This window comes from Pseudophryne corroboree, chromosome 1 (assembly GCF_028390025.1).
Source record: "Pseudophryne corroboree isolate aPseCor3 chromosome 1, aPseCor3.hap2, whole genome shotgun sequence".
In the NCBI taxonomy this organism is placed as follows: Eukaryota; Metazoa; Chordata; class Amphibia; order Anura; family Myobatrachidae; genus Pseudophryne; species Pseudophryne corroboree.
In genome coordinates, this window is record NC_086444.1 from 1,151,973,063 (window position 1) to 1,151,997,022 (window position 23,960).

At 44.2% G+C, this 23,960-nt stretch overlaps 1 protein-coding gene across 1 annotated transcript in view; it reads right to left on the reverse strand.

Annotated features, from left to right (window-relative positions):
• Positions 1-23,628, reverse strand: part of NAT8L (N-acetyltransferase 8 like) — a 92,990-nt gene extending 69,362 nt beyond the window's left edge. Inside the window, exons 1-2 of the mRNA XM_063951672.1 lie at positions 23,170-23,628; positions 7,558-7,722 (exon numbers count right to left, since the gene is read on the reverse strand). Of these exons, the coding sequence (XP_063807742.1) occupies positions 7,558-7,722; positions 23,170-23,521 (517 nt within the window). The 5' untranslated portion in view covers positions 23,522-23,628. The remainder of the gene's footprint in view (positions 1-7,557; positions 7,723-23,169) is intronic.
• Positions 23,629-23,960: the final 332 nt, after the last annotated feature.

Here is a 23,960-nt window from a genome sequence, read left to right on the forward strand (position 1 = left end):
ACTCTCTCTTGATCCTCTCTCTCTTTCTCTCATTCCCTCTTTTTCCATGAAACCCTCTCTCCCCCTGATACCCTTTTTGTCTCTCACTTTCCTCTCTCCTAAGGGGAATTGTAGTGACAACTGCAGAAGGGGGGGGGCTTCCAAGATTTTGCTATGGGGCACAAAAAGTTCTAGTTACACCCCTAGCAGCATGGTATCCTGAACAGAGATACCAGAGGCACGCTACTTAAGTATGGATTCCCAGGCACACCCAGCAATGTGCCCCAAAATGACAGCACCATGTCTGCGTTTTTGCCACCACTCCCCCATCAACACCCACAAACGGAGTTTGACTATCAGTCACTCTGCCTAAAGATAAAGGCTGCAAGTGACATTGCTATTAGGTTTTGGAGCATGTGCATCATTGCAAAAACATTGTCACAGTGCCCATCAGCTCTGCTTTTACCGGCATCATAATCAGAGGGGTAGCTAGGCTCCATGGTGCCCGGAGCAAGGGTATGTTTTGGTGCACCCCTCCCCTGTACTGAATTAGGGGCCTAGCAAACATGTGGTGCATGTTATATCTGAAAAGAAACCATTTAAAAAATCCTAAATTGGTGACAGGGCTGATTCTAGACCTTGTGGAGCTCAGGGTGGAAGTTTCCTTTTGCTGCACCTATGTTTAAAGTAGGGTCAGTGCGTGCCGAAGGCTTGCAAGAACAATATAGGGGCATGGCAGTACGGATGGTGTAATGGTTAGCATTACTGCCTCACAGCACTGAGGTCACGGGTCTGATTCCCACCATGGCCCTAACTGTGTGGAGCCTGTATATTCTCCACGTTGTTGTGTGGGTTTCATGCGGGTACTCCAGTTTCCTTCCACAATACAAAAATATACTGGTAGGTTAATTGGCTCCCCTGTGTGTGTGTGTTAAAGAATATAGGGGCAGATGTATTAACCTGGAGAAGGCATAAGGAAGTGATAAACCAGTGATATGCGCAAAGTGATAAACGATCCAGCCAATCAGCTACAATATGTAAATTAACAGTTAAGAGCTGATTGGCTGGTGCATTTATCACCTTGCACATATCACTGGTTTATCATTTCCTTATGCCTTCTCCAGGTTAATACATCTGCCCCATAGTTTGTAAGCTTCCATGGGGCAGGTACTGATTTGAATGGCGAAATATTCTCTCTAAAGCACCGTGGAATATGTGTGCGCTATATAAATAACTGGTAATAATAAATAAATAATGGCTTCATTGGGAAGGTGTGTGGCCACAAAATAGTACCATTTTACATTATACCGCACAGTAGTGTCCATTATTCACATTACACCACCCAGTAGAGCCCCTTATACACATTACGCCACACAGTAGAGCTCCTTATACATGTTACACTATGGTTGAGCAGCTATGGAAGTAGCTGCATTTAACTATTTACTTATTTAATTCAAATAAATAAAAAAACACTATATATGCCCTGACCTCATAACCCCCCAATTCCTCAATGAAAAGGCCCCAAATGTGACCCCCCCCCCACCACAGACCTGATAACCCCCAATTTCTGAATGAAAATAAATCTCCAAAACTGCTCCCCCCCAGATCTGATTATGTCTCAATGACTCAATGAAAATAATGCCCCAAATGTGACCCCCCACACAGACCTGAACCTTCCCAAAACTCTAAATGCAATTAATGCACTAAAATCCCCCCCCCCCCAATTTGATAATCCCTCAATGAAAATAATACCCTAGAACTACCATCCCAGACCTGATAATACCACTATGTTTCAGTGAAAATAATGTACCAGAATTGCCTGAAGGGCAGAGAGAGCTGTGCCACAGCAGCCTGAAGGGCAGAGAGAGCTGTGCCGCAGCAGCCTGAGGGGCAGAGAGAGCTGTGCCGCAGCAGCATGAGGGGCAGAGAGAGCTGTGCCGCAGCAGCATGAGGGGCAGAGAGAGCTGTGCCGCAGCAGCATGAGGGGGAGAGAAAGCTGTGCTGCAGCAGCCTGAGGGGCAGAGAGAGCTGCGCCTCAGCAGCCTGAGGGGCTGAGAGAGCTGTGCCTCAGCAGCCTGAGGGGTAGAGAGAGCTGTGCTGCAGCAGCCTGAGGGGCAGAGAGAGCTGTGCCGCAGCAGCCTGAGGGGCAAGGAGAGGTGCTGCAGCAGCCTGAGGGGTAGAGAGAGCTGTGCCACAGCAGCCTGAGGGGCTGAGAGAGCTGTGCCTCAGCAGCCTGAGGGGCTGAGAGAGCTGTGCCTCAGCAGCCTGAGGGGCAGAGAGAGCTGTGCCGCAGCAGCCTGAGGGGCAGAGAGGTGCTGCAGCAGCCTGAGAGAGTGAGGTGCTGTAGCTTCTAATGCAGAGAGAGATGCTGCAGCAGCAGCTGAAGCAGAAAAGAAGTGCTGTAGCATCAATGTAGAGAGAAGTACTGCAGCAGCCGGTGGCAGAGCGAGGTGCTACAGAAGCCAGGCAGAGAGAAGTTCTGCAGAAAGAGGTGCAGCAGCAGATAGGACAGAGAGAGCTGCTGCAGCATCTGAAGTAGAGACATGTGCTGCAGCGTCCAGGAAAAAGAGAGGTTCTGCAGGACAGAAGTAGCTACAAGCAGACAGTGAGACATATAAAGAGAGGCAGAGCACCAGCATGTGCCGGCTGTCAGTGTCTCCTGCTGTCACCTCTGGCCTGACCTGTGCCCTACCTAGTCTCAGAGTCCGAGTCAGTGTGTGCCCCTCTGCTTCTCTTCAGCCTGCTCTGCGGATGCCAGTACAGTGGCCCAGGGGAGGGGGGGGGGGGGGGGGGCACCAGTGCGCCCTCTAACTTTTTTGGCACCCGAAGCTCGCGCTCCACCAGAGCCAACCTCACTACACCCCTGATCATAATAAAGGTTTAGGTTACAGAATGTTGTTTAGATGCTACAATCGTATGTTTGTTAGTAGTCTATTATCTTGGGGATTTGAAGTTTGATTATGTGTTCGATTTTCAAGTCGAATGTTAGTAAATCAGGGGATCGTATATCCGTCTATGGAAAAACATTGATGTTTTGCCGATACAGGTTGAGTATCCCATATCCAAAATGCTTGGGACCAGAAGTATTTTGGATATCGGATTTTTCCGAATTTTGGAATAATTGCATACCATAATGAGATATCATGGTGATGGGACCCAAGTCTAAGCACAGAATTGATTTATGTTTCATGTACACCTTATACACACAGCCTGAAGGTCATTTTAGCCAATATTTTTAATAACTTTGTGCATTAAACAACGTGTGTCTACATAGGGGGTAATTCCGAGTTGATCGCAGCAGCAAATTTTTTAGCAGTTGGGCAAAACCATGGCCCTCATTCCGAGTTGATCGGTCGCAAGGCGAATTTAGCAGAGTTACACACGCTAAGCCGCCGCCTACTGGGAGTGAATCTTAGCTTCGTAAAATTGCGACCGATGTATTCGCAATATTGCGATTACTAACTACTTAGCAGTTTCAGAGTAGCTCCAGACTTACTCTGCCTGTGCGATCAGTTCAGTGCTTGTCGTTCCTGGTTGACGTCACAAACACACCCAGCGTTCGCCCAGGCACTCCCACCGTTTCTCCGGCCACTCCTGCGTTTTTTCCGGAAACGGTAGCGTTTTCAGCCACACGCCCCTGAAACGCCGTGTTTCCGCCCAGTAACACCCATTTCCTGTCAATCACATTACGATCGCCGGAGCGAAGAAAAAGCCGTGAGTAAAAATACTTTCTTCATAGTAAAGTTACTTGGCGCAGTCGCAGTGCGAACTTTGCGCATGCGTACTAAGCGGATTTTCACTGCGATGCGATGAAAAAGAACGAGCGAACAACTCGGAATGAGGGCCCATGTGCACTGCAGGGGAGGCAGATATAACATATGCAGAGAGAGATAGATTTGGGTGTGGTGAGTTCAATCTGCAATCTAAATTGCAGTGTAAAAATAAAGCAGCCAGTATTTACCCTGCACAGAAACAAAATAACCCACCCAGATCTAACTCTCTCTGCAAATGTTATATCTGCCCCCCCTGCAGTGCACATGGTTTTGCCCAACTGCTAAAAAATGTCCTACTGCGATCAACTTGGAATTACCCCCATAGACACAATTCATTTATGTTTCATATACACCTTATACACACAGCATGAAGGTCATTTAATACAATATTTTTAATTCTTTTGTGTATTAAACAAAGTTTGAGTACATTGAGCCACAGAAAACAAAGTTTTCACTATCTCAGTCTCACTCAAAAACATCCGTATTTCGGAATATTCCGTATTTCGAAATATTTGGATATGGGATACTCAACCTGTATTTGATTTTGAGTGGGATTTGGTTTTATATTCAATTTTACATTCTACATTGTCATTAGTAAATTGTTACATGCAAAATTGAATGCAAATGCAAAATCACCCAAAACCCAAAATCGAACATTAATAAATATGCCCCCAGGTCTCCATTTAGTATAGTTATCCCCCTGACACATGCAATACAGTTTATTGGATTTGTGCTTGTGTGTGTGCTGTTACATGCTCAGAGTATGTGCAGAACTAGTTATACCTGAACCCCAGCTACATTATTGCACCCGTATCTTTATTGCATATCTCCGTACATTTGTGTTTTGTATAAATCTGTGGACTGTGTACACTGGGGGTCATTCCGAGTTGTTCGCTCGTTATTTTTTTCTCTCGCAACGGAGCGATTAGTCGCTAATGCGCATGCGCAATGTCCGCAGTGCGACTGCGCCAAGTAAATTTACTATGCAGTTAGGTTTTTTACTCACGGCATTACGAGGTTTTTTCTTCATTCTGGTGATCGTAATGTGATTGACAGGAAGTGGGTGTTTCTGGGCGGAAAGTGGCCGTTTTATGGGAGTGTGTGAAAAAACGCTACCGTTTCTGGGAAAAACGCGGGAGTGGCTGGAGAAACGGAGGAGTGTCTGGGCGAACGCTGGGTGTGTTTGTGACGTCAAACCAGGAACGACAAGCACTGAACTGATCGCACTGGCAGAGTAAGTTTCGAGCTACTCAGAAACTGCTAAGAAGTGTCTATTCGCAATTCTGGTAATCTTTCGTTCGCAATTTGGAGAAGATAAGATTCACTCCCAGTAGGCGGCGGCTTAGCGTGTGCAAAGCTGCTAAAAGCAGCTTGCGAGCGAACAACTCGGAATGACCACCACTGTGTGTAAATATATCAGTAACAAACTGTAGTAAAAAAGTTCCATCGTAAAACAAAAAATATTTGACCTGATGACTCAGACTGTATTACTAGAATGGTTTTATATGTGTCATTTTTAAACCCATAAATGTTAAAAAGTTTAAAGCAACTGAGTCTCCTAGAAGGAAAGCACAACTGTCAGAGTCATTATATAGTGCGTGTTGCAGGGACAGATTAAGGCTGGGGGGGAAGCCCAGGGCAACGGAGGATGTGGGGGCCCTTACCACTAAAGTTGCTGACAAAGGCCTCTCTTCCCCAGCACGCGCCACACACACACACACACACACACACACACTCATTCACTCTGACTCACACTCACAGTCACTGTCTCGCAGGATTTCCCTATCCCGCGAGACTGACTGTGCACGGAGGAGCTCCTTGGTGGCCGCTGTTACTAAACAGCTAAGCCACTGGAGGGAGCTTCCGAAGATTCAAAATGCAGTGTGTGGGGACCCCAGGATGGCCGCCCCTGTCGCCCCTCCTTTAATCCGGCCGTGGCGTGTAGCATGCAGTGGAGCCGAGAAAGGGACAGAGCGGGTACTCTTTAACCGGGCCCGGGCCTATTAGAGGGGCCTAATGGGGGCCTAGGTCCTGCTGCAGGGAGCCGCACTCCGTGAACGGTAGAGAGAGAACGGACTGCTGCTGCAGCAGCCTCTCTCTCCATCATACGCTGTTGTGTGCTGGGCTGGGGAGAGGGGCAGCTGCAGCAGCAGTCAGTCTTCTCTCTCCCTGCGTGGGGAAGCAATGTCACCACGGGGTGTCGAGGACTTTCCCCCCATTGGTCACATCACCCTCCCTGTACCAGGGCCCGGGTAACATGCGGACATCATGTAACACAAGCAGGTATTACTACATTTTGTTCTTTAGTGCACCTGGTGCAGAACTACATCCACTGAGAGTTTATTTACAAAGTTATAATTGTTTTTCTGGCATTATTATGAATGAGATTTGTAAAAATTATATTTTGCAAACTTTAATAAAGTCATACTTTGTATTAAATAAACGTGAATACATTCATAGTAAGTATTTATGATATTGTGCCTTTAATTACACAACAACAACAAAAACAGTTTTAGTTACATTTAGCAGGTTGGTGCACTCCATGAATCTGTCGGTGGAACCCTACAGTAAATTCATAATCCCAATTTTATTTTATTTCTTCATGATCAGTTCCCTATAAACTGCGCGCCCTGCGGGATGGAAGTGTTAAACAGTTAAACTAATGATGACTTTTCCCTTGCAGAGTCACCTAGAGAATCTACTGTCCAATGTAAATCCCATACGTCTGAGAAGTAACAGTGGGGCAGATGTATTAAGCCTGGAGAAGTGATAAAGCAGTGATGAGTGCAAGGTGATAACGCACTAGCCAATCAGCTCCTAACTGTCATTTTTAAAATCTGTAATGATTGGCTGGTGCGTTATCAGCTTGCACTTATCACTTCTTTATCCCTTCTCCAGGTTAATACATCTGTCCCAGCGTTCTGCTTTGCCAGTTATTTTAACTGAATAACACATGGAATATAGGGGGTCATTCCGAGTTGATCACTCGGTAGCTATTTTTTGAAGTGCTGCGATCAGATAGTCGCCGCCTATGGGGGAGTGTATTTTGGCTTTGCAACACTTGTGCAGCCGAGCGGTACAAAAAAGTTTTGTGCAGTTTCTGAGTAGGTCTGAACTTACTCAGCCGCTGCGATCACTTCAGCCTGTCCGGTCCCGGAAATTGACGTCAGACACCCGCCCTGCAAACGCTTGGACACGCCTGTGTTTTTCCAACCACTCCCTGAAAACGGTCAGTTGACACCCATAAACTTGCTGTCAATCTTCTTGCGATCGGCTGTGCGAATGGATTCTTCATTAAATCCATCGCCCAGCAACGATCCGCTTTGTACCCGTACCACGCGCCTGCGCATTGCGGTGCATACACATGTGCAGTTTTGCTGAGTTTTGACCTGATCGCAGCGCTGCAAAAAAAAGCTAGCGTGCGATCAAGTTGGAATGACCCCCATAGAGGTTTCATATTACAATCCAGAAGCATGCATATATGTTTACCACCCTCAAACAAATGGCAGGAAAAAATGTATACCTACCTTTACTGCATTGTGAACCATCCGAGAAATGTGATAGCTGGCAGCTTTATCTTGAAGTCAGATATACACAGATAATAACCACAAAAGCAGGACAGCTTTTCCTAGCCTAGACAGAAGAGCATGCATGGATATTCCTGGGCTTATTTAAAAAAAAAAAGAAGAAAAAAAAAAGATGTCTGTGGAATTTCTCAGCGTTGACTCGAAGAAAGAATTAAATGTCTGCTTTTGGGGCGGAAAGGGGCTCAGCGAAGAGTGTTCCTTTATGGGGTTATACTCACCTGGCTGTTTCATGTAATATTGCTCAATATCAGACATGTCCGTGCGTAGAGCACCCTCGAGATGATTGAGGATAATTTTTCTACTGAAGTAGTACCTCATGCCCAAGAGAAAGATGGGCATACAGCAGGCCAGCAGCAAGGAGTTGGTCACAACAAAGCTCATTACTATGGAGATAAGGAAGAAAAATAAACGATACCTGTCAGAAAAGAGAATTTAGTGTTGATTTCGGAATAGAAAAACCCAAACAACAAGAATCAGATAGCACATGTTAGAGAAGATAATAAAATGCAAGAGACATTTAATAGCTAGTGAAATAATTCACTCATTGACAAATTCATCTCATGGAAAGAAGATGGGGATATTTATGAACAGCAATGTAACATGTAACTATCATGTAAATATTTACTTTTCATTTTCTACACAGTACCAGTAAAATGACAGGTGGAATGTTAGTGGTTGCTGTGGACTACTTGGTTTTTGTACAGTTCTTTGTATATCAATATTATTTCAAAAAAATAAATAAGGGAAAAATGAAGCTGATTACTGGGACAGATAAACCGAGGGTTAATATTGTTAGCGGCAGGTAGGTCTGAAAATGGACAATAATGGGCTGATGTAGAATTGAATGCAAGTCGGTCCTAATTTCTGCCGCAATTGTAAAAAAAGAGGTTAGATTCGCTGACCCGTACAGTGCCCACCATCTGTATGCTTGGTGTCATACTGGTATCATCGTGAGCGCTCCCCTTGCTGCAGCCCTATGCCAGGTGCAAAAGATGGGTCTGAAACTAGATAGCCCACATGTCTGTCAATGTACCTTTAGTGAACATTGCTAAATGATCTGTATAGAACTCTTTGTCACTCATACATGTGAACGCCCGGTGCTGGATCACCCAAGATTCATCTGCAAAACCATCTTACGTTCAACGCTACATCAGCCTCTATGGGGGAAATTTATCGGACCTTTCACGGATGACCAGTGATGATATTACCCATACCAATCAGTCACCTTCTAGCCACTGGAGTATTTATAATGGGGGCCTCCGGAGTGCCGCATCAGCAGCAGCAGTGCTACAGTAATCAGCAGTAAGATGGTACGGTGGCCATTTTCCTAGCATTTTGCACATGCGTTGTAAAAAAGTCACTGGGAAAATGGCTACCACACCATTTTCCCGGAAACCTGTGCATCTGCCCTCCGTTCTTCTGACCACGCCTGCGTTGTCTCCACAACTCCCCGAAAATGGCTGCCAACGGTCTGGTGATCTGTCAATCTTCTTGCGGCCGCCGCTGCGACCGCTTTCTTCGTAATCCGCGTCGTAATCCAGCGACGCGCATGTGCATTCCGGACCCGTTCGCACTGCAGTGACAAACCGCTGCGTGCGAACGGGCCGTAATGACCCCCATAGTTAAGTGTTGAGTGAAAGACAATAGGTCAGGGGTAGGCAATTTGCTGCACTCCAGCTACTGTGGAACTACATATCCCAGCATGCCCTGCCACAGTTTTGGCATGCCCTAACAGCAAAGCTGTGGAAGGGCATGCTGGGATGTGTAGTTCCACAGCAGCTGGAGTGCCACAAGTCACCTACCCCTGATCTATTGTCTTTCACACAACACTGAACTATGCTACACTAAGGGCAGATGTATCAAGCCTTCAAAAGAGGACAAGTGGAAGCGTTTCTCTTAGCAACCAATCATATTCTAGAGATCACTTTACAGAATGTACTAGATAAATGAAGCTAATGTGATCGGTTGCTATGGGCAATATCATTCTCTCCTTTAGAAGGTTAAGTATACAGTATTAGAAAAATCTACATAGTACATTATGAGTATATATGTAAATAAAACACAAGAAGATACATATTAGTACTGCAATGTTCCATATCAAGATAATAGTTTTATTGCAATGTTCCTCATTCATCAAGAGAATATTTTTATTTAGTTACATACAAAGAGCTGATAATATTTACATGGTGCTATAAATGGGACATTCTCTGAAACATCCAGTGAAAGCGCAAACCAGTTCATCCACATTTGCAAAGTGTCCTTATCCTACCCTCTGTCTTTCAGAACTGACCTGCCAGTCTAAGGTCCCTGATTGCTGGAGCTGACTGCTGCAATCAAACAAGGGCCACAGTAGCCTCATTGTGTCATAACTAGGTTCCCATCCGTACATGTATTTGAGCTTACTACTCCATAAGGCTTCACTTTTTGCAGGGCTTTTACACGCAGAGGGGTAAATTTACTAAGACAGGAGTTCTATTTAAGATGGGATGTTGCTCATAGCAACCAATCAGATTCCAGGTATTATATTCTAGAAGGTGCTAGATAAATGAGAAGTAGAATCTGATTGGTTGCTAAGGGCAACATCCCATCTTAAATAGAATTCCCATCTTAGTAAATTTACCCCACAGTCATTGTAAGGCATCTGTGCAGACTATTGCACACCACCATCCATTCACACTTTTGCATCCATTTTCTAAGACAATAGAAAGCGGATAGACTATTGTTGCCACGGTTACAACATCTTAAGGCACCAGTTATCATACATTTCTCCTATTATTCTACACCAAAATGGTCCCAAACTAAACACAATGACATTAAACAGAAAAGAGGATCAGTGAATGCAAGACAATCAGATACAATCTTGCAGCTTGCAGAAAGCATTGCTTTGGTACATGTATAGCCAGAGATTAAAGTGGTCCTGGAGAGGTGGTGGAACTCATTTACCCCGCCACCTACCGCCCCAACATTAAATGGAGCCAGGGCCAGTGCTAGTGTTTTCAGCACCCTCCTGTGCACATGGGGAGATAAATCTGTAAGATTTTGACTATATAGTCAAAATCTTATGGAACGTTAGTGAATATCTCAAGGTGTTAGGCAGCTTGCGATACAGAGTCGATCCGATGCGCACTCCCATGGGGTCGGTAAGGCTAGATAGACTGTGCAGGCAAGTCAATCTTGACTATCTAGTGTACTATCTAGTACAAAGTATAGTCAAAATTGGCACTTAGTCAAAATTGCACATAGACAAAATCTCAAGCACAGACAGTCAAAATCTGTGGTATCTGCGCTCTGGGAGAGTTCAAGGGAAATAGCATTGTTAAAATCGGACATAGCAAGGATCTCACTGTGTGTACACACCCTTAGTGCCTTACTTCCCATACTTTATAAAGGGACATTGATCTTACAAAGAAGCAGTGTGGTCACATAATAGTACCCCTGATTCATATTACACCACTTAATAATGCCCTTTATTCAGGTTACATCACTCAGTAGTGCCCTTTATTCACACTACACTACACAATGGTACACTCTACACATATTATGCCACACAGTAGTGTACCTTATATACAACACCTACAGTAGTGCCCCTTATACACAATTCCCACAGTAGTAGTGCAACGTACACATAATGCCCACAGAAGTTCCACTTATACACAAAATACCTACAGTAGTGGTGCTGCTTATATCCAGAATGCCCACAGTAGTAGTGCTCCTTACACATAATACCCTCAGTAGTAGTGCTCCTTACACATAATAACCACAGTAGTGCTGGTTATACACATAATGCCCACAGTAGTGCCCCTTATACACATCTATGCCTCTGTCACTCCAGCAGCTCACCGCCTGTGTCCCTTCAGCAGCTCCATGCCCTGTATCCCTCCAGCAGCTCCCCCACCTCTCTTGTCCCTCCAGCTTCCTCTCATCTTCAAGATGCACAGAGCCTGCTCCTCTTCATGGCTCATCTTCACTTCAGCAGCAGTGACAGCATGACCTCACATATGCTGTGCTGGAAAAGGAAGCCACTGGGATCTGAGGAGGGAATGAATGCTGTCCAACAGACACAGCGCGTGTGAGTACCAGGAGGGGTGGACTGTAAATGGAGGAGGACCATGGAGCCACCAGGACCTGAGGAAGGGGGAGGTGGCTGCAGCTCATCAGTAACACATGCACCACCTGCATCATCTATTGACGCAGATGATGGGGCAGGATTTTCTGTTGGAATTACTGTGCAGTGCAATCGAGGAGGTGAAACTAGTTCCCCCTACCATAACAGGTGGTGGAACTCAGTTCTACCTCGTTCCCCCCACTTTAACCCCTGTGTATAGCAGTGGGGATTCAGTCTTTGGGGGTCATTCTGACCCGTTTGCACGCTGCTTTTTTTCACAGCCGTGCGAATGGGTCCGGAATCTGCATGCGCAGTGGGCGCAATGCGCAGGCGCATCACTGCCCGGTGATGGGGAACGCCGGGCAGTGACTGAATCAATGAGGAAAACGATCGCTGCCGAGATCGCAACGAGATTGACAGGAGGAAGGCAATCCGGGGTGGCAACTGACCGTTTTCTGAAAGTGGAGTGGAAAATGCAGGCGTGTCCAGGCGTTTGGAGGGCGGATGTCTGACGTCAATTCCAGGACCCAACAGGCTGAAGTGATCGCAGTGGGTGAGTAAGTCAGGACCTACTCCTAGACTGCACAAAATGTTTTTGCAGAGCTCAGCTGCACAAGCGATCACAGCTTTGCTATGCAAAAATACACTCCCCCATAGGCGGCGTCTAGTTGATCACACGGTCTGCAAAAAGTTGCAGCATGCGATCAACTTGGAATGACCCCCCTTAGGTCGACAGTAAGTAGGTCGACACTGTCTAGGTCGACCACTATTGGTACTCTAGATCGACATGTTCTTGGTTAATATGACAAAAGGTCGACATGAGTTTTTCACATTTTTTTTTTCATTTTTAGAACTTTTTGATAATTTACGATCCACATGGACTACAATTGGGAATGGTAACCTGTGCCGAGTGCAGCGAGGCAACTTGCCTTCACTCGCCTTGCGAGGGGGCATGGTGCACTAATTGGGGTTCCCGGTCACTGTATGGAAAAAACTACACCAAAAATAGTCAAAAAACTAATGTCGACCTTTTCTCATGTTGACCTAGAGTCCCTGTCGACTAGAAACCATGTCGATCTACTTACTGTCGACCAACAGTGGTCGTCCTAGACACTGTCGACCTAAGTCTTACAGTATCTACCTAACATAGCACACCCATAGCAGTGATAGATAGCCTGATATACTTCAGGGGCAATACATTACCTTTAAGGGCACATTTAACAATGGGGGTAATTCTGAGTTGATCGCAGCAGGAATTTTGTTAGCAGTTGGGCAAAACCATGTGCACTGCAGGGGAGGCAGATATAACATGTGCAGAGAGAGTTAGATTTGGGTGAGGTGTGTTCAATCTGCAATCTAAATCGCAGTGTAAAAATAAAGCAGCCAGTATTTACCCTGCACAGAAACAAAATAACACACCCAAATCTAACTCTCTCTGCACATGTTATATCTGCCTCCCCTGCAGTGCACATGGTTTTGCCCAACTGCTAACAATATTCCTGCTGCGATCAACTCAGAATTACCCCCAATGAGTGATAAAACTCACTGTGAATGATAACACTCGTTGCATATGATAAATGGAACTCCAGCCAATCAGCTCCTAATTGTCATGTGTTTGAAAAATGACAACTGGGAACTGATTGGCTGGAGCACCATTTATCATACCCACCAAGTTTCTCATTCACAACGAGTTTTATCACTCATTGATAAATGAGCCTCATAATCTCAGTGATAAATTACATGAATTAACTTAATCAAAGAGAGGCAGCTATCAGCAGGGTTTATTAGCTCTAGCAAAGCAATATTACAACAACAAAGCAGGAAGGTGCCAGGGACTATAGCTTGGAGGACTACATGTCGTTTCATCCAACCTAAGTACATTTTCTGACAATTGTGTAGCATTGTCAGTAAATTCACTCAGGTTGGTGCAAAAAAACAATGAGCCCTATAGAAATTGTATATAGCAGCTCCAACTTTATAGACCTAGGGAATTACCATATCATTAAATCAGAAGGAGCACTTTCTTTTCACTAGCTGTTAAGCGGTATCCGGTCTCTAGATCTACACTAAAAAGGTCTACAGTCAATAGGTCCAGCACTAATGGTAGACATGCATTAAGTCGACATATAAAAGGTAGACAGTTCAACAGGTTGACAGGGTCAAAAGGTCAACATGACAATGGTCGACACACATATGGTAGACAAAAGTTTTTTTAGTTATTTTTCATTTTTTCCAACTTTCACATACAGTACTTTACCATCCATGTGGACTACGATTGGGATTAGTAACCTGCACCTTGCCCGTAGATGCAAGGGTAGCAGTACAGTAATGGGGTTTGTATGTGGCAGAAAAGTGACAAAACACCCCAAAAAAACAAAAATAAATTGTGTCTACCTTTTTTTTGTGTCGACCATTTCCATGTTGACCTTTTGACCCTGTTAACCTTTCTTACTGTCTACCTATTCCATGTCGACCATGTGACCCTGTCGACCTAATGCAAGTCTACCATTAGTGGTAGATCTATTGACTGTAGACCTTTTTAGTGTAGATCTAATAATCCACACCCCTGTTAAGCATATGTGCCAGTAGCTATGTGTGTACACATAGCAGCACATATGCACTCATGCACCCCCTATATGTGTGCTGCCAACACATACAGCATTTTGAGTCATAAGGCAGATGTAAAATGTGCACCACCATTCATTTTAAAAAGCTGTCTCCCCTGTGGTCAAGACATGGATCTACACTAGGTATACTAAAGAGAGGTATGATAGTTATTGTAAATGAATTAGCATCTTGAGTCCCTTTGGAGAAAAGTGCCATATGAATTAAATTAGTATGACTATTGAACAAAAAAGAGGGCAGAACTATTGTGTGCGGTATCACTGCTGCATAAGAGGTTAAGGGGACGATTTATCACCATCCGCATCTGATGACGCGGATGACAGGTGATAATATCGGCCAAACTCGCAATGCGATAATTGAGTACATCACGTGGATGTATCATTAATTGCATGCAGTTATAGCGCAGCTTTAGCTGGCGTTATTATCACAGGGCACACTGCAGTGTTTTTTAACTATTTTCTTTTCCGTAAATTCGGCCACATCACATTTCCCATTATACTGTAAGTATGGGGAATGCGATGTGTGTTATTAAAAAAAATTACAATTAAAGGGTTTGGAGCAGTTTTTCACGAAACCTGCCCTTTAATACATTCAGTTATACTAAAATAATGTGAAAATACAAATGTTTTACATTATTTTAGTAAAACATAATGTTAATAAATAAGTAACTGTTCAATAAAGGGAATATGTGGATTTGCAGCATTCGAGGTCCAGCCTACAGCAAGGAACTATGCCACGCAGTAACCAGGATGCAGTAATGCATATACTCCTGATACATTTCTGATACAGCTCTGGAGATGGGCCAGCTAGCATGTAGCGTGTGAGATATGTACATAATGGATGGAGAATAGTTATGTATTGTATTGCAGCGTTCCTAGAGTGATAAAGAGGTGTAAGGCCCATGCCCTGGCCTGCATCTAGGCAACTGCTGATGATAGACAGTCAATAGACAGACACCAGGTGTTAGACAGACATTAGGTCAACAGGGTTACAAGGTTGACAGAGTCAAAAGGTCGACATAAAAAAGGTAGACACAAGTTTTTTTTAAAATTTTACATGTTTTTGGACTTTTTCATACCTTCTCTATCCACGTCGGGTGTAGTATGGTATGCCGGCGGCCGGGCTCCCGGCGGCTAGCATACCAGTGCCGGAATCCCGACCACGGGCATACCGACAGCTGGGCGAGCGCAAATGAGCCCCTTGCGGGCTCGCTGCACTCGCCATGCTGCGGGCACGGTGGTGCGCTACACGCACCATGCTTGCTATTCTCCCTCCAGGGGGGTCATGGACCCACAAGAGGGAGAAAAGGTGTCGGTATGCTGGGTGTCGGGATTCCGGCGCCGGTATACTGCGCGCCAGGATCCCAACAGCCGGCAAAGTAAATACCACTATACCACTCATCTATGTCAGCATAGAGTTGGTTATAAACCTTGTGGCGTGCGAAACAAGCCCTGCAAGAGGATGCCTTTCTACAATTGGGGGTCCCAGATGACAAAACTATCCACACAACCCCCCCCCCCCCCCCAAAAAAAAGGTGTCTACCTTTTTAATGTCGACCATTTTCATGTCAAATTTTTTACCCTGTCGTCCTTTTGACTGTCTAACATGTGGTGTCTGTCTATTGACTGTCTAACTAGACACTGTCTATCCATTATACCACACCTGTAACATCAACATCCCATTACTGCAACATTGTACAATAAACATCCCATCACTGCAACACTGTACCATCTACATCCCATCACTGCAACACTGTACCATCTACATCCCATCACTGCAACACTGTACCATCTACATCCCATCACTGCAACACTGTACCATCTACATCCCATCACTTCAACACTGTACCATCTACATCCCATCACTGCAACACTGTACCATCTACATCTCATCACTGCAACACTGTACCATCTGCATCCCATCACTGCAACACTGTACCATCTACATCCCATCACTGCAACACTGTACCATCTACATCCCATCACTGCAACACTGTAACATCTGCATCCCATCACTTCAACACTGTACCATCTACATCCCATCACTGCAACACTGTACCATCTACATCCCATCACTGCAACACTGTACCATCTACATCCCATCACTGCAACACTGTACCATCTACATCCCATCACTGCAACACTGTACCATCTACATCCCATCACTGCAACACTGTACCATCTGCATCCCATCACTGCAACACTGTACCATCTGCATCCCATCACTGCAACACTGTACCATCTGCATCCCATCACTGCAACACTGTACCATCTACATCCCATCACTGCAACACTGTACCATCTACATCCCATCACTGCAACACTGTACCATCTACATCCCATCACTGCAACACTGTACCATCTACATCCCATCACTGCAACACTGTACCATCTACATCCCATCACTGCAACACTGTACCATCTACATCCCATCACTGCAACACTGTACAATCTACATCCCATCACAGCAACACTGTACCATCTACATCCCATCACTGCAACACTGTACCATCTACATCTCATCACTGCAACACTGTACAATCTACATCCCATCACTGCAACACTGTACAATCTACATCCCATCACTGCAACACTGTACCATCTACATCCCATCACTGCAACACTGTACAATCTACATCCCATTACTGCAACACTGTACCAGCTACATCTCATCACTGCAACACTGTACCATCTGCATCCCATCACTGCAACACTGTACCATCTGCATCCCATCACTGCAACACTGTACCATCTACATCCCATCACTGCAACACTGTACCATCTACATCCCATCACTGCAACACTGTACCATCTACATCCCATCACTGCAACACTGTACCATCTACATCCCATCACTGCAACACTGTACCATCTACATCCCATCACTGCAACACTGTACCATCTACATCCCATCACTGCAACACTGTACCATCTACATCCCATTACTGCAACACTGTACCATCTACATCCCATCACTGCAACACTGTACCATCTACATCCCATCACTGCAACACTGTACCATCTACATCCCATCACTGCAACACTGTACCATCTACATCTCATCACTGCAACACTGTACCATCTGCATCCCATCACTGCAACACTGTACCATCTGCATCCCATCACTGCAACACTGTACCATCTACATCCCATCACTGCAACACTGTACCATCTACATCCCATCACTGCAACACTGTACCATCTACATCCCATCACTGCAACACTGTACCATCTACATCCCATCACTGCAACACTACCATCTACATCCCATCACTGCAACACTGTACAATCTACATCCCATCACTGCAACACTGTACCATCTACATCCCATCACTGTAACACTGTACCATCTACATCCCATCACTGCAACACTGTACCATCTACATCCCATCACTGCAACACTGTACCATCTACATCCCATCACTGCAACACTGTACCATCTACATCCCATCACTGCAACACTGTACCATCTACATCCCATCACTGCAACACTGTACCATCTACATCCCATCACTGTAACATTGTATCAACTACATCCTATCACTGTAACATTGTATTATCTATATCCTATGACAGTAACATTGTATCATCTACATATTATTACTGTAACATTGTATAATCTACATAGTATCACTGTAACAGTGTATCATCTACATCCTGTCACTGTAACACTGTATAATCTGTATCTTATCACTGTAACATTGAATCATGACATCCACTCAATGTACAATTCTATAATCTACATCCTATCACTGTAATATTACACCATATACATCCCGCCACTGCAACACTGTATCGCCTACATCAAGGCTATGTAATATGAAATACCCCAAGCTGCAGTGGAACTACACATACCAGCATGCCCACTACAGTTTTGCTATTAGGGTATGCTAAAATGCAGCAGGGCATGCTGGGATATGTAGGTCCGTAGCAGCTGAAGGGTGGCACACTGTAACACTGCATCACCTACATCCTATCACTGTAACACTGTATCACCTACATCCTATCACTGTAACACTGTATCACCTACATCCTATCACTGTAACAATGTATCACCTGCATCCTATCACTGTATCCTCTATACATCCTATCACTGTAACAATGTATCACCTGCATCCTATCACTGTATCCTCTATACATCCTATCACTGTAACAATGTATCACCTGCATCCTATCACTGTATCCTCTATACATCCTATCACTGTAACAATGTATCACCTGCATCCTATCACTGTATCCTCTATACATCCTATCACTGTAACTATGGATCACCTACATCCTATCACTGTATCCTCTATACATCCTATCACTGTAACAATGTATCACCTGCATCCTATCACTTTATCCTCTATACATCCTATCACTGTAACTATGGATCACCTACATCCTATCACTGTTACTCCACATACACTGTTACAGTATCAAGCTACTTACATCCTATCACTGTAACAATGTATCACCTGCATCCTATCACTGTATCCTCTATACATCCTATCACTGTAACAATGTATCACCTGCATCCTATCACTGTATCCTCTATACATCCTATCACTGCAACAATGTATCACCTGCATCCTATCACTGTATCCTCTATACATCCTATCACTGTAACAATGTATCACCTGCATCCTATCACTGTATCCTCTATACATCCTATCACTGTATCCTCTATACATCCTATCACTGTATCCTCTGTACATCCTATCGCTGTAACAATGTATCACCTGCATCCTATCACTGTATCCTCTATACATCCTATCACTTTATCCTCTATACATCCTATCACTGTAACTATGGATCACCTACATCCTATCACTGTATCCTCTATACATCCTATCACTGTAACAATGTATCACCTACATCCTATCACTGTATCCTCTATACATCCTATCACTGTAACAATGTATCACCTGCATCCTATCACTGTATCCTCTATACATCCTATCACTGTAACAATGTATCACCTGCATCCTATCACTGTATCCTCTATACATCCTATCACTGTAACGATGTATCACCTGCATCCTATCACTGTATCCTCTATACATCCTATCACTGTAACAATGTATCACCTGCATCCTATCACTGTATCCTCTATACATCCTATCACTGTAACGATGTATCACCTGCATCCTATCACTGTATCCTCTATACATCCTATCACTGTAACAATGTATCACCTGCATCCTATCACTGTATCCTCTATACATCCTATCACTGTATCCTCTATACATCCTATCACTTTATCCTCTATACATCCTATCACTGCAACAATGTATCACCTGCATCCTATCACTGTATCCTCTATACATCCTATCACTGTAACGATGTATCACCTGCATCCTATCACTGTATCCTCTATACATCCTATCACTGTAACAATGTATCACCTGCATCCTATCACTGTATCCTCTATACATCCTATCACTGCAACAATGTATCACCTGCATCCTATCACTGTATCCTCTATACATCCTATCACTGTAACAATGTATCACCTGCATCCTATCACTGTATCCTCTATACATCCTATCACTGTAACAATGTATCACCTGCATCCTATCACTGTATCCTCTATACATCCTATCACTGTATCCTCTATACATCCTATCACTGTATCCTCTGTACATCCTATCGCTGTAACAATGTATCACCTGCATCCTATCACTGTATCCTCTATACATCCTATCACTGTATCCTCTATACATCCTATCACTGTATCCTCTGTACATCCTATCGCTGTAACAATGTATCACCTGCATCCTATCACTGTATCCTCTATACATCCTATCACTGTATCCTCTATACATCCTATCACTTTATCCTCTATACATCCTATCATTGTAACTATGGATCACCTACATCCTATCACTGTATCCTCTATACATCCTATCACTGTAACAATGTATCACCTGCATCCTATCACTGTATCCTCTATACATCCTATCACTGTAACTATGGATCACCTGCATCCTATCACTGTATCCTCTATACATCCTATCACTGTAACAATGTATCACCTGCATCCTATCACTGTATCCTCTATACATCCTATCACTGTAACAATGTATCACCTGCATCCTATCACTGTTACTCCACATACACTGTTACAGTATCAAGCTACTTACATCCTATCACTGTAACAATGTATCACCTGCATCCTATCACTGTATCCTCTATACATCCTATCACTGTAACAATGTATCACCTGCATCCTATCACTGTATCCTCTATACATCCTATCACTGCAACAATGTATCACCTGCATCCTATCACTGTATCCTCTATACATCCTATCACTTTATCCTCTATACATCCTATCACTGTAACAATGTATCACCTGCATCCTATCACTGTATCCTCTATACATCCTATCACTGTAACAATGTATCACCTGCATCCGATCACTGTATCCTCTATACATCCTATCACTGTATCCTCTATACATCCTATCACTGTAACTAAGGATCACCTACATCCTATCACTGTATCCTCTATACATCCTATCACTGTATCCTCTATACATCCTATCACTGTATCCTCTGTACATCCTATCACTGTAACAATGTATCACCTGCATCCTATCACTGTATCCTCTATACATCCTATCACTGTAACAATGTATCACCTGCATCCTATCACTGTATCCTCTATACATCCTATCACTGTAACTAAGGATCACCTACATCCTATCACTGTTACTCCACATACACTGTTACAGTATCAAGCTACTTACATCATATCACTGTAACATTGTATCAATCTGCAGGATATTCTGAAACAATGTATCAAGCAGTATGCTGCACAGAACTGAAACATTATATTAAGCCATCAACAGAATGCAGTGCCAAGCTGTCTGCAGGGGATGCAGCCGTCTGCAGCATATGCTGAAACAATATAAAACTATCTACAGCATATACTGAAGCACTGTATGAAGTTATCTGCAGTATATACTGAAGCACTGTATGAAGTTATCTGCAGTATATACTGAATCACTGTATGAAGTTATCTGCAGTATATACTGAAGCACTGTATGAAGTTATCTGCAGTATATACTGAATCACTGTATGAAGTTATCTGCAGTATATACTGAAGCACTGTATGAAGTTATCTGCAGTATATACTGAAGCACTGTATGAAGTTATCTGCAGTATATACTGAATCACTGTATGAAGTTATCTGCAGTATATACTGAAGCACTGTATGAAGTTATCTGCAGTATATACTGAATCACTGTATGAAGTTATCTGCAGTATATACTGATGCACTGTATGAAGTTATCTGCAGTATATACTGAATCACTGTATGAAGTTATCTGCAGTATATACTGAAGCACTGTATGAAGTTATCTGCAGTATATACTGAAGCACTGTATGAAGTTATCTGCAGTATATACTGAAGCACTGTATGAAGTTATCTGCAGTATATACTGAATCACTGTATGAAGTTATCTGCAGTATATACTGAAGCACTGTATGAAGTTATCTGCAGTATATACTGAAGCACTGTATGAAGTTATCTGCAGTATATACTGAAGCACTGTATGAAGTTATCTGCAGTATATACTGAAGCACTGTATCATGTGGTCTGCAGCTCAGTACTGTACATTCTGCCAAGCAATCTGTGATCTGCCCCCTATGCTGAAGCATTGTAGTAAAATGATCTGCAGTACATAAGGAAACTGTACTGTACTGATCAGCATCACATTGTAACACCCGATCTGCAGCGCAGTACAGAAACGTTGTACCATGGCATGAAGTCAGCCGGACAGCCAGAAACTTCCAGGGAACTCCCCCTGCCAATATATCTCAGCCTCCCTGAGCCCTGCAAAGCCGGCTGCACCTCACATCATCGTACTAACAATCTATCATTGTACATAGATATACAAGAAAACAGTTCCACTCATCACAGATCGCTATTCCCAATCTAATCGTGTACAGTCTGTACAATTATCCACTTACACTATGGTGTTCTCTGCAGCCTAGATAAGCAGCCATGTGTTACATGTCATAATTACACAAATCTCTTTGTATGTGTAATTATCTATCTATCTATCTATCTATCTATCTATCTATCTATCTATCTATCTATCTACTACATAAGTGAGTAATCTACATATAAGGTAATTGTCGCCTGGGGTTACTTTAAAACCAAGATCCCTGGGACAGTACCAGTCCCAGATCACTAATCTTCCATGCATTCTGTAGGTGCACTGCAGCACTGGCTTATGGCTTGCAGAAGATGTATCTCATGTTATACTTTCCTCTTCAGGTAATGCAGCACTACTGTAGCTGCGACTTGGTTTCAGCAAGTTAATGTTTCTAGTTCTCCTTTCAACTACTTGTACTGTTATTATTAATCAGATCCGCAAAGGGACGCCTCATTGATTGCAGCAGTCGCTGTAGATAAGGACAGACCGGCTGAAACTGGTTCCAATCGAGTCTGATGCCACTTGATACTTATAATAATCATTCTCTGATTAAATGGAGCACTTAGGTTTGCCATAGCGCAATGTGCGGTTTCCTATCACACACTGAAGCGTTACACAAACCGCGTTATTTTACGCAGTACCCGAACGCTGCGTATTCTGCTTTTCATGTCTCTGGAAGTTTGAATGATACAGAAAACTTAGGGGCTTATTTATCAATGAGTGATACATTTCACTGTGAGTGATACCAGCCAATCCGCTCCTAACTGTTACAGACTGTAAGTGAAAAATGAGTTATGAGCTGATTGGCTGGTGCAATTTATCACTCACAGTGAAATTTATCACTCATTGATAAATGAGAAGGGCGATGAAGAGCATTGTATAGTAACAATATAGCTATTGGATGCCTCTGGCATCCTGTGACAGTGGCCAGCATGTGACACAGGTACTGAGCCCAGCAGGACATGCCATCCCCTGGCAGCTGCTGTACCAACCAAGGAGCATCTAACCATATACACTACATGGAGACAATACAGCAATCGCATCCACTCCACCTGCAGTACCAGCAATGAGCAGCCCTAGCCTGGCAGGTCCAGCAGCGTGGCCTGCACTGCAGGTATAGTGGGTGCACCTCTGGTACAGCACAAGTAGCGGATGCAGCGCTAGTACTTACATATCAGCACTGCATAGACGCACTGGAGCACAGGCTGGTGCTGTAACCCTCTAAATGCTGAGCTAGGAATCCTCTCCTTAATGCCCTCATAAAATATTCTTCTGGCAAACTCCTGGTCTGTGGGTTGGAATTCTCGGATATACAGCTGTTCCTTAATGACATCCTTCTCCTCCACCCCAGTATTAGGGGCTGCCAGTGGAGAAGTGGTGGCGGTGGGGGGTGCTGTACTGGGCAGAGGTGGCCACATCTGAGATGAGACGATCAGGGGGTCCTTCTGGGGTCCCGGCATGGAGCTGTGACCATCTGACAGTATTCCCGTCTCACAAACCATTTTTGGAGGAAGATAATGCATGCAAGTGGTCAGGGGTGCAGCAGAGGGGTGAGATGCCGGCGGTGCGGGGTGTGCAGAGGGGATGCGGGCTCGGCGGCAGCAGCTGGGAAGCGGTAACGAATGTGCTCTGCATTTTACACAAGTACTGTATTTATATTGCAGCAAAGCCGGCACGCTCTGCATCCAAGGGGCTTCCAGGGCCCTAGCACCGACTGCATTGGCTAGCATTGTCCTCCATGTGATGCCTGGGTGGAGTATTGGAAGGAATCACCTCCCTCCCCTCCTGCACTTATTCCATGCAATGGTCAATTACCCTGTGCCTCAAGCTGTCATTCTGCTGGAGTACACGGAGGGGGCTGCGTGCAAGTGGGAGCCCTGCAATGCTGGCACCCTGTGAGTGTGCATTGCTGGTACTGTACATAGAGTAATATCACAGATCCATGTACAGTGTACACTATAA